Source organism: Ursus americanus, chromosome 11 (genome assembly GCF_024610735.1).
Source record: "Ursus americanus isolate L20-20 chromosome 11, mUrsAme1.1.p, whole genome shotgun sequence".
Taxonomy (NCBI): domain Eukaryota; kingdom Metazoa; phylum Chordata; class Mammalia; order Carnivora; family Ursidae; genus Ursus; species Ursus americanus.
In genome coordinates, this window is record NC_142137.1 from 37996195 (window position 1) to 38008494 (window position 12300).

The 12300-nt window shown below is 32.6% G+C and overlaps 1 protein-coding gene and 1 long non-coding RNA gene across 13 annotated transcripts in view; one reads left to right on the top strand and one right to left on the bottom strand.

Moving 5' to 3' along the window:
• The window catches only part of LOC148109268 (uncharacterized), a 46341-nt gene extending 38314 nt beyond the window's left edge, over nucleotides 1-8027 (top strand). The window contains exon 2 of the long non-coding RNA XR_015726099.1: nucleotides 1911-8027. This is a non-coding gene — a long non-coding RNA (uncharacterized LOC148109268). The remainder of the gene's footprint in view (nucleotides 1-1910) is intronic.
• Nucleotides 1-12300, bottom strand: part of TRDN (triadin) — a 355819-nt gene that overhangs the window by 233947 nt on the left and 109572 nt on the right. For all 12 annotated transcript variants that reach the window (XM_087865452.1, XM_087865446.1, XM_087865444.1 and 9 more), the window contains 2 exons: nucleotides 11762-11932; nucleotides 5756-5815 (listed from right to left, as the gene is read on the bottom strand). In XM_087865452.1, the coding sequence (XP_087721578.1) occupies nucleotides 5756-5815; nucleotides 11762-11932 (231 nt within the window). The remainder of the gene's footprint in view (nucleotides 1-5755; nucleotides 5816-11761; nucleotides 11933-12300) is intronic.

Genomic DNA, 12300 nt, shown 5'->3' on the forward strand with positions numbered 1-12300 from the left:
ATTTCATTATTACTAATTATTCCCAACAATGCTACAAATGACTAAAATAACAAGAAAAAATAGAAAAATTACAGAGTTGCCTGGAAGGATGATGTAATTGCAAAATAAACCATCATTATCTCATCATCATTCAGTTTTCTTACTGTTGTGACTAAAGTAATTCATCATCACGTGAGAAGGTATAAAAAAGAAGCCTGGAAACATTCTTATGGTCTACCTTTAGTTTCACTGAACACAGTTTAGAATTTAGATGTTCTATTTTTCATCCATAACTGCAAAGAGAAGAAAATTGACAGAGGAACATAGTTCAGTTATTAGATGCAAAAAGAGAGATAACAGTATGCTAAACTTTAATGATTAAGGTGAAATTGAAATTGATCATTTAAGTGAAATCTCAGACCATGAATTTTCAGATAACAATGAATTTTTTCAAGAATCAATGAGTGAAAGATTCATTTCAAAGGACAAAAAAGAAATATGGTGTTCTCATCCAGTTAGTCCTTCAACCAGAAGGACTTTATCAGGCAGTATTTTGTGGCAAGAACCTAGCCTATCTCATTTTGTTAGAAGGGTATGTTATAGTACTTTTTCGTCTTTTATAAAAATCTATGTGCCAAAATTTGTGGCGTTTAAGTGGACAAATGCTAAAGAAAGGTAAAGGCAGGTATCAGAATGAAATCAATAATGTATACACAAAAAATCACTGGATTTATCATTCTAAATGATGTTTATTAATCTAAAAAATGTCTCACAGTTATGGGATGGAGATGATATTATTTTTCAGTGAAATTATGAGCCTCAAAGATTTCAAAAACTCTACTGCTGCATTTTGATGTTGCAAATTCTAAAAGAACCAGGAGTAATATTATGCTAGAACCTATTAAAGATGTGTTTGAAATTTGGAATTAGTATCTATTAGATGCATATATTGCAGGTTTATGCATGATAATTGATGGGCAGTTAGTTCCTTTCTGAATATGTTTCCAATTTGGAGTATATACAGTTTCAAAATTAGAAAACTGATGAAGTAAACTTTTAGCTTTGCTATGTTTAAGTTCTTATCACAATTTTCATATCCCTTTATTCTTACTTCTATAAACCGTTTTTTAAATGATTTAAAATATTAAAAAACATTAACAGGTCCAAGTGGTAAGTGGAGATAACTATTGTTCCTAGTATATTGAGATTAACATGTGCATTTCCTAAGCCTCTATTGCATATTTATCAATTTATCCTTGGTTATAAAGTTATTTATGCCATGTCTTATCTCTTTTCTGGACTATCAGCTTGCTGAGGGGATTCAACAAATATTTATGGAGTTAACATAAAAACTCCCAAAGCTTTTATTTTGTGAAAATAATTAGATGTTTGGAACTAAAGTGAGTATGTTTTCGTGGAACAGTATTTTATAGAGAAAAGTAAAGCAAGGCTGAATCTTACCTAGTCTTTTCCATTATAGCCAATTGAGCTCTGAAATACATTAGATTAAACCATTAAATAACAGTGACTATAATGCAATTACATTTGACCTCTTCTCAGTAGGATCAAACCAAAAATGCAGTTAGGCACAACTGAAGTTCAAGAAAAGGATCTTAATAAAATGAGAGTACTAACTTATTCCTTGAGGCTCTTTCTGGCTGTGGACTTAAAACCCATAGAATTGGAATACAAGCTGCCAAAGAATACCTTATAATAGTCAGAGAAGATTTCGATAGGTGAATACCTTCAATTTTAAGAGAGTAAATGACACAGAAAGCAGAATAAATTACCTTGACATAGATTCTTGACTCAAGTAAAAGTCAGACAGCAGCTGGAATTTCAATGGTTGGGATAACTTCTAACGGATAAACTTTAACTTGTATTGAACTTTAATCATAATGGCTTTATGATTATGATTTTTTTTCATACAGAGATGAAAAGCTGAAGGAAAGTGTTAAGATGACTAAACAAAAGCATACGAGGCCTGGTTCCTGTATTGGACCTTTAACTTGATTTCCTTATCTGTAGTAAATATGAAGACGTCTGTGAGCCATGTGATTATTTTCCTTGCTGAAATTTGTCTCTTGCTTAACTCAGTTGACTTCGCCCAGCGATGCATGCAATTCATTTGGCCCGGGGGGAACTTGATGAAGAGGAAATGTGAAAATGCCTACCAAGATCATGATGGTTCTTTTAGAGTCTACATTAAATGAATGAAATTATGGGTATGACTATCACTTAAGAAAAATGTGCTTTGCAGCAAAGTATTGAAAAGGATATTGGAGTTATTGGAAGGTTGATAAAGATAAATACATTTGCAGTTATTTATCTTGACTATAGGTACCATCAATTTCTAAAAGCAAAACCAAAAAAATATATGAAACACCATAAATTGAGTCTTATATAGCTACCAATGTCTGCCTTGACCAGTTTTCATAATTCTCTCAAAAGAAAATGACAACTAGAGTACTTTAACCCTAAAAAGTGTGAATCATTAGCTTCAGGACAGCCACCTCAGGAGAACAGGATCCATCTCCCTCCCTTCCCTCCTCCCTCTCTCCTTCCCTCCGCTCTCTTCCCTAAGATAGATTAGAAACTATTCAAAACTTGTTCTATAACATTGACCATGTACGCAATCAAGAGATCTAATGACAGGGTGGTTAGATCATTTAAGAGCAGCAGAGAGACTATTTCTAGAGAAGGGAGCACTTCAGTATTCGTAATACCCCTAAAGTTATACATTGTACATATACATCTACTCCAAGTGCCCACAGGGCCAGCCTTAGTAGCATATACTCACTTTCTAGGTTTAAATATAGTTTTCTTAATATTTCAACTTAATATAGAGCAAGTCAGTACAGGAGAATTTTAAATAGATACAATGAAATGATGTGATCCTTACACTTTACGCTGGCTTATTAAGATGGTCCCTGTAATTGAGGTGGGGATTGTTACTGACCGTAGATAGTGCATATTCACTATAGAGATTCAAAAAGAGTAATTCAGTTCACTTTCAGGTATATCTTTGCTAAAAAATGTTAAAACTATCTTTGTTAGAAGTATTTTATTTAATGGGATAAAAAAGGAAAACTTGGGACTTGTCATGGTGTCAATACATTTCATTAATAAGGTTTTCCAAATGTCAACTGTGATTTGGGCTACTTTTGAGGGTGTGGCAACATTATATAAGGAAACTACTTCATCCCAAGGGAAAAATCAAATTATAGTTTAAAAAACTCATTACCAATAATTAATAATGAACCTTAGCTAAACAATAACAGGTGTTCTACTAATCCCAAACAGAAGCAGATGGAAGCACAAATGTTTTATAAATACTGGATACATGCAGAGCAATAAACTTGGCAGGGATTGTTTTATTCTCTAATTGTCAGTCAGAGTTGAAGTCTTATCACTTGCATTTTCTCTAAATTGATATGCCCAGATAAAATCTTGTTTCTCATTCCTTATGTTTCAAAACGCAGACCATATTTACTGTTTTCTTACTCCATCTTATGTATTGTCTCACCAAGAAGGGTAATGTAAATGTTCCTTCTGTACACCTATGAAGTTCAATAGAATTTGTTACATGAAACAATGGGCTTACCATACAGGTTTCCCTTCTCCAGCTTCTTTCCTTCCACCCCCTGAAATGCTGAAATACGGTATTTCTCCAGAAATGCTGATCTACATATTCTTTAATTTCTTAGACATTTTAGCAATAAGCCTGCAAAATCATGATTGTAGGTAGATGAAATAAATGAGGAAGGCAACTAGAAAGCTAATAAATGACATTAAGAAATCTAATCCTATAGCACCTGGGAATGATTTCCAGGAGGTAGAATATTAGATAGTGCTACAGATCTGAACTCACAGCTGTTTAAAAAATGTTCACATAGGACCTTAGATTTCCCTGCATGGTTAATAGCAGGATTCTCCTTAACTCATGCAGAGATGGTTTCACTGTTCCTCTGATCTTGATCTGTTGTTGAATTTTTGGAAAGAAATGGTTAGCTTTGTGACTATTAAACTCTTAGCATCCCTCATTGACTTTGACAATGTACAGTTCTCTCTGTCCTATGATTTTCTTAGGACTTGTATTTTATGATCAATTAGTAGCTCTATGAATAATTTGGGGGGCACAAAGAACACATTATTTTCCTCAAACAATGGAATTTAAAAACTCATGCTCATTAGGATGTAGATTCACGTTGCATATAAGTAAACAGTTGATCTCTTCAAAGCAAAGTATGTGTAGAATATAACTTTCTTAAACCATCACAGTTCAATAAATTGGTCAACAAATCTGTTACCTAAAATTGGCTTAATGATGTATACAGACTGAGAGTCATCAGTGTTGTTTCTTTCATGTAGGGTGTTCACCCAGACAGGCTGTGCCATACTGAATGATTTTAAGAATAAAGGTATAATAGTATTTTGTGCATCTACTTAGATGCCTTGTCAACAAATTTGCAAGGTTGTTACTGTGACCTCAATGTGAGGACACTGATCATGTGGAGTTCAATGATTTGCTGAAGGGCCAGTGCTAGAAAAGGATGGGGTCAAGCATTATATCTGGATGTATGTCCAAAGCCCTCTGTTTTCACTATACTAAATTACTTCCCTGAATGTTTCCATCTAATTTTACTATGATACTATACACATACGTTAACAATCATTTTTACCGAGTGAGTCATCATCCAAATGAGTCACCATATTTTCCAGTGTTTTCCCTCTCATTTCAGTTTCTAACTCAGTAAGACAGTAAAAAAAGAAGAGTAAAAAGATTAAGAAAATGAAGAAGAGGACGAGGGGTGGAAATGAACTTGAATAAATTACTAGAATTAATTAAATTTTCCAGAGAGCCAAAATTCTCATGATCTTCAAATTTTCTAGGACCTAGATGTATTATATACTTGTTTTAAATATGATATGCCCATTGGCCAATACATGCATAAATGTAATTATACATTTTGAAGAGATTTCCATAAAAATAGTTTAGAGCCAAAATATAGTTTGCTTTAAAAACTTAGCTTCAATTATTCTAATGTAAATTAGCTCCTTCCTTAACAATACCATCTTCTTAGAATTCTTTTCCCAAACATAACATAGTACTATCAGTCTTTAAATCTGCAAAAGGCCTAGTACAAGCAATCAAGTTATTCATTATTAATTAAGATATTAGTAAAGAATCCCTTGTCACACTCTGGACAACAATTAAAGATAGGAGAGATGATAGATAAATTGCTTTCAGTAAAAATATTTCTCCATTGTGTTGACTATTAACTCTAAGGTTGACTATCTTATTAATAGTAGATCTCTGGACTGGCTAACCCTGGTTCATGTGAGAAAAAAAACTTTTTTTGAAATAAATTAAATATCTGAATTGCGATGGATTTAATATGAATATTTTTCACTATTAAAAAAAGGATACTTTCATTGTCATAGGTCTTATAAGTTTACCAGAAATAAAATAAGATGATTCACCTCTTCACTCCAAGATATTATTAAAGATATTAGCATTTTTTATATATAAAGATATTAGCATTTTTTTTAGCTTTCAACCAACTTCATTTGCAATAGGCCATGCAGTAATAGAACGTAAAATTAAAGGCCCTAATGCCAGTTATTACTTCTGCTTTTTACTGGTTTTATTCTAGATCTACACATGCATTATGCAATTTTTTAAAATGAAAATACAGTTTAGTACATAAAAAAGCCAACAATCTTAGAAACAAAGACTATTAAAACAGACAAGTACAAAAATTGTTTGGAATACCTGGTTTTAAATCCCCATGGACAAACATGTCAATCATATATCGACAGAATGCATACTGATCTGACAGAGTAGAAAGAAAAAGAGCAATGAAAAAATGTCATCAACACCTTTCTTTTTTCTAAGGAGAAATGGTTTAACAAAACAAACAAAATAGCACAATTCTATTTTAGTCACTATAATATTTTCTGTGAAGGAATAATTTGCACTCTTAGGAACACACAAGGGGAAAAAGACATAATAAATATAAAGTTTAAACATAATAAAAAAATGCTCAAAAAATAGGTTTTGATTTATTCCATACAAACTTAAAAAACTGAAACAGACTAGTTCAGGGTAATATCATATAGTTGTTTTTGTTTAATCAAAACTTTTTTCATCAAATTCATTATAAAAGTCATCATATTAAAGCAATTTTTCTCACTGTTCATATATACACTTCCAAAAATGAAACAGAAGTTTTACGAGAGGAAATTATTTCCAACTTGGAACATTTTACCATTATTCATTCCAAACCCTTCTGCTAATTGTCTAAATGGAGCTGCAGAACGTTTTCTTGAAAAGGCAAGCAGGAAGGCTAACTCCTTTGCAACGTGGTAGGGATTCTGCATGGAAATGCTGCTCAATTAGAAGAAATGTGCAGAACAGACTTCCAACGTCACATGACATCATTGTTAAGCTAATTAACTGAGTACTCTTTCGGTGAAGATACCTTATGATCTTCACTACTACAGTCCACGGAAAAAGTTTAAAAAAAAAGAAACAAAGGATTGAGCATTTTGGGCAAACTTGGTCAAATGATTTCAGAGTTCTTTTTTTTTTTTTCTTTTCCCTCTAAATCAAAGACATCACAGTGAACTTTAAATTCTCACATAACTTCAGATTCTGTTGAGGTCATTCCAATCCAAATTTCAGCTGGTGAACTATTCCATAAGTTTTACCAGATTTTCTTTAAAGCTGGTATATTATGAAATTAATCTTGTTCAAGATGATTTACATTTTAATGTTTCTAAATAGGTATTTTATCAATCTAAAAAATCCAAAGGCAGCTTTAGGACCAAGAGTTTATTCAATTTGCACAACATGACACACCCTTAAGTGCTTGAAATTGTGTCTATCAAACATGCAAAACAATAAAACTTGTTACTATATCATAAACACACGTATGACAATGATTTTTGTAAACCTCATTCTTTTTAGAGTATTAACAGTATTTTTAGAGTAATCCATTTTATTATGAAACTCTGCCAGGTTCTTGAAAAAAATAAATGCTGTTATTGCAGTAACTGTTAAAATATAATCTTTTTCATTAGTACCTAAATAAGAGTAAAGCCAAAAGTCATGAAGTTTCAAGAATTTGCATGTGTGTTGGTTCTTGAATGACAACACATTTTCCCACAGGTGGGGTGGGAAGTTGGAAGGAGACTAGTTCTCAGTTCAAGTCCAGGAATCTATTTGTTCCCGGATATACTAGGTAATAGCCAGGGTTTCTAAAACCAGGACACAGGGACGCTACGGCACAGGAGAGAATTAAGATTAGCATAAAGAGTATTTTCTCTTTTCTGGACATAACTGTTTTCCTGAGCAAAATTCTAGACTAGGATCAAAGATATGACAAAATGAAAAAGTATATTTCCTTTACATGGCAAATTTGAGGTTGAGCCAGGGAAGATTTCCTAAAACTTTTAGGCTTTCCCCTTTGTTTCAGTACCGTAAGTGACTATATTCTTTTTAGATTTGTCCTTCCTACAATTCAAATGTAGTTTCAAAGGTCAATTTAAATATCAAAAAGATGGGGAATGTGTTATAATTTCATGGGTCTAAATCCTAGAATATGCATTTTTAATAAATTCTTCAGAAGATCTAATTAGACTATCTTCTAGAACCATTGATCTAAAATCCCTCAATTTTTTATTTCTTTCACAATGATTCCTAGTGACACTATAGCCTTCAGCAACAGCAACAGAGAATATGTGCCTGTGAGAAACTGAGAATACAGAAACTACTTGGAATTTGAAGGGGTTGGGCAATTCCCCAAAATGAAATAATGCTCTCTGCCCCAAGTTCTGATGGCATATTTATACACATAACATGTGGAATAATATATTGAATTAACTAAAATCTTCATGCTTCGGAGTTCGTTTGTTTTTTTTTTTTTTAACTGAATGCTGACAGTGTAATGAAATTCTTTAGCCTCTATGTTAGATTATTACCAAGGTAAAGTGCTTGCATTTATTATACCAATATTTTCTGGCTCCACAAGTCATTCATTTAATTAATGCACCAATAATCCTATGTTCTTTCAATTTAAGAAAGAAAATCTTTTATTAATTCAAAAAATGTTTAGTTTTTAAATCTAGATAATTGTTTGAGTTACAATTCTTGGGATGTTTCTGTTTTATTTGAGTGATGTTATGTTGTTGCATTCTAATGGCACCAATAAGAAAATGAGAGTATTTTTATATTTTAAATTAAGAATTTTCAAATATTTTAAATTAGTATGCCCATTTCCATCTGTCTTGAGTGTTGACCTTAACAATGTGCAAGAATTCTAGGCACGTGTATCTTGGGCAACCCCCAGTGTGTCTGCTTCACCTGTCTGAGCATAAAACAAAACCAAGGCTTCCTTATTTGGAAGATTAATTTCATAGAAATCCTTCTTTAAATGCAATTCAAACATTCAACTAGCAAAATTTTCCTAAAGAAAATATGAACTGTTCTATTATGCTAACTTTCATAGTTTTGTGATAATAATTCATATAATTTCATATTTGGTCACCACTTCTTAATTTTTTTCCCAAATGAATATCTTCTAGAAATAACACATGCTGACCATTTTTCTCCTCTTCAAGGAGCAGTGATGGATGTCATTCAGCTGCTGCCTTGTCCGTGTTCCCTGTGGAGTGGCAGCTGGGAGAAAATGCATTCTGGGTGCAGAATGTCAACAGAAGGGAAATTGTGAAAAACCTCTTATGAGCATGGGGCATGTGTAGTCTGCTGCTCTATGGTAAATTCATATTAGCTATATTCTCTCTGCCTGCCACAAATATTTAGATAGTTATTGAAAAGAAGACGATGAAAAAGGAGGAGGAGGAGAAGGAAGAAGAGGAAGAGGAGAAAGAGGAGGAGGAGGCAGTGGAGGGGTAAGAAAAGAAAGAATGAGCATAGCAGTGGGGAGGTTTTTTTTTCTTTCCCCATAGATTTGCCAGAGACCACAGAAAATCAACGAGCAATGCCTAATCATGCCAACCTTTATTACCCTACTTTAAACAGATTAGGATTGGTCCATAAAAACTAGATTATGTGGTATATGTGTGTTTAAGTTTATGGTAGGCGTGTACATACCTATGCACCTGATTCCCAACATTTTATGTGGAAATATATTGTTTATAAATATATAATATACATGTGAATATATTTTCATGTATACTATATAATTTAAAAATTGACAATAAGTATATGTCATGTAAAAATCTGTTTCCAGTGAAGGGCCTGTAGGCCCTACTTATTTACAAAAGCTATTTAGAAATCGATCTGAAAAGGACTCAAATTCATTAAGACTAACTTAAGCTAAGCAAATAAATAATCCCTTGCCCAAAGGAGAACTTACTCAACTATTTCACTAAATCATCAATACAGGAGTCTCAAAATCAGAGCCACCTCACAAATAGATTATTTAAAAAACACTGCATCTTTGTTTGTCCTGCTTTGTTGAAACCATAAAGTAATTCAGTTTTTTAAAAATAAATGTTCTTAAATCTTTGCTTAATTTAAAAAATAATATATTTATCTGTCTGACCAGCAATTAGAAGCAAAGTTTTGATAATTTACCTAATGATACAATTATTTAATTGATGGTAGCTCTCTTAATAGGGAGCCCTACTTTAGCAAATGCATTTACTTAGCTGATAAAATCACATTTGTGCTTTTGTTTCTAGCTTTAAGTGATATTTGAATGTCCTTTTAATAGATAAATAGTTCTTTATGTGGAAATGAAAACCGTAGATTGAAAACGAAAATGGTAATAGAAAGCTATCTTCAATAATTCTGATGACTGATATGAATGAAATACAATATATGTGACCTAGAAAATAAATATTATTCGAAAATGTTCCAGTGATGTGTCTTCATCAATGAAATGTGCTGCCCCTATAAAAAAACCAAGATACTAAAAACGGACATCAAAAAGTTTATTCATTTTCCTACTTGCTAGATAAGTATTTTGATACGCCAGTATATAAGTGGCATGGATTTTTATATACTGTATTTATGGACAAAAAATAAAAATATACTTGGTACATTTCAGCTGGTTTCATGTGATTATTTTCATCTTTAAAGAGCAATCTAAAATGCAAAGTATTTTAGGACCTTGATAATCATTTTAAATAGATATATCAGTGAGTCAGAAGATTAATTTTCCTGTTTTCTATCACAGTAAAATAGTCCATTCAAAATATTTTCTCTTTACTTACTATAGTTTTTTTTTTCTACCCAAAATATTTCAGAAATAACATATAGTTTTAAGAGAGGTAATAACATTATTTTTAATTTTTTCAAGGTGATATAATCTTTTTTAAAGTTGAAGAAAGGTTTTTAGGACTCCAAAATTTTAAAATCCCACTCTTTTTTTAGTGATCCACAGATTTTTAAATTTAGGTGATTTTCATTTATTTCATAATTTTGTGGGTCACAAAAAAAGAGAGAGAGAGAAGTTTGAAGTTTTTTCTTTCTTCTTTCCTTTTTAAAATACGCTTTCAGAAATATATATCTTTTGTCAAATAAATCAAAATTTATAAATATTACTTGTGAATTAAAGGGACAAAGTGATTCAAAGACAAAATACAAGAGAGGTTGCTAAGACTACTACCACGTGATCTCACTTGTATGTGGAATCTAAAAGAAAAAATGTGTGGATTGCAAATGTCATATCTTGTGTCTTATAATGGTGAAAATTATTTTCAGTTCCACTGTCCAAATAGCTTACTCAGTAATCAAGTTTTCATGATTTTTAATGAAAATCTCATAGAAACCATTCCTTAAGTTTAGTCCTCAAATATAACTATTCAAAATTACCAGAGTAAAGGAAAGTTTTATTTTGTAACACCCCTAAGAAACATTTGTAGGAATAGCCCCTCCAGAGTAGACCCCACATTCTGTCCGGGAAGCCTTAGGACTGTGCAGCAGCATAGCGCCGGGAATGGACTTCAGAACGCACAGATTCAACAAGGCGCAGAGATGTGGGACAAGCCCTCGGCTGCCCTCTGAAAACTCCATCCTGTTATGTTTCTATAACACCTTTCCATAAAGAATTTCAGGTTGATATTCCACCTCCGTTTAAATGCTCTATTTCTGCAAAGTAGGGATGTCAGGTTGACATCACTCTTACTGAAGAGCAGCACAAGGTCAGATATGGAGATTTCTGAAGTCATCAGTTTAGTCAGTGGAAGGTAGCAAAGAAACTTGAGAGTTCTTTTTCCTATCACTTCCTGCTCATTAAATTAACTGAATTTAATAATTCAATGTATTTTCTAAACTATGTGCTCTTACAGAGACAACAGGAATGTATGGATAGTTTTTATGATACTTATTCTATATAATTTGAACATATCCCACTTAAAAAACTCCTTGAAAATTGTTGTCATTTTTCCTGGACTGCTGTTCTCCAAAGGATAGGAAACATAAAATTGCTTTTCTACTGCTTAATAGAAATCCCGTGTCTCAAGAATTTAACACTCATCTTCAACCTTCAAATAACTTCAGATAACTAACTCAAATCCTCTTTTAGAAAGACTTCAAAATGCATCTTTAGGTATGTGAACACATTTTAGTCTGTCCATAAATGAATTTTAATTCCCACTTATTGCATCTCCTTTCAGGTATATTTAATATACAAGTCTTTTTCTCCCAGTTGAAGTCTGATCTTGGTCTTTCTGAGTTTTTAATTTCACTGTATTTGCTTCTTGCCCAATGCTCTCTTAGAACCTCTGGCCACTTCCTCTGAATGTTTACCTTTCTGTTCATGCTTGGACACAGCCGCGGTCTCTTTCCCCTCCTTCTCTTTGGGTTTAGGTGGTGTTTTCTGTACTTCTTTGACTTTTGCAGCTGTTGGCTTCACTTTCTCTTGTTTCCCACCTTTCACTTCCTTTTTAATCTTCTCTTCAGCCTTGGCTTTCCTCTCTTCTGTATAGAGTTAAAGACAAGTTGCATTATTTTTGTTTATTTAGTAATACAGCATTTCATCTTTCAGTGGTTGCTAAGAACAATTTAAAAAAGAAAGAGAAAAGAAAGTGGAAAAAATAGGGTCCCTGATATACGTACTTGTAACTATTATTATCTAACTTTCATATTGTCTATGAAGTGACATGTTAGAGTATTTTTAAAAAGTAGCTCACTTGCAAGTTGGACACTTTCTTAATTTGTACATGAAAACATTACGTTTTAGGTAACTACCAGCTTAGCGTATCAACAAGGAGCCATTTGAAGTACACGGGGGATGTATATACAGGCGTGCTCAGTGAAAGGCAAGGCCCATACCAAAGAGCTTTTTT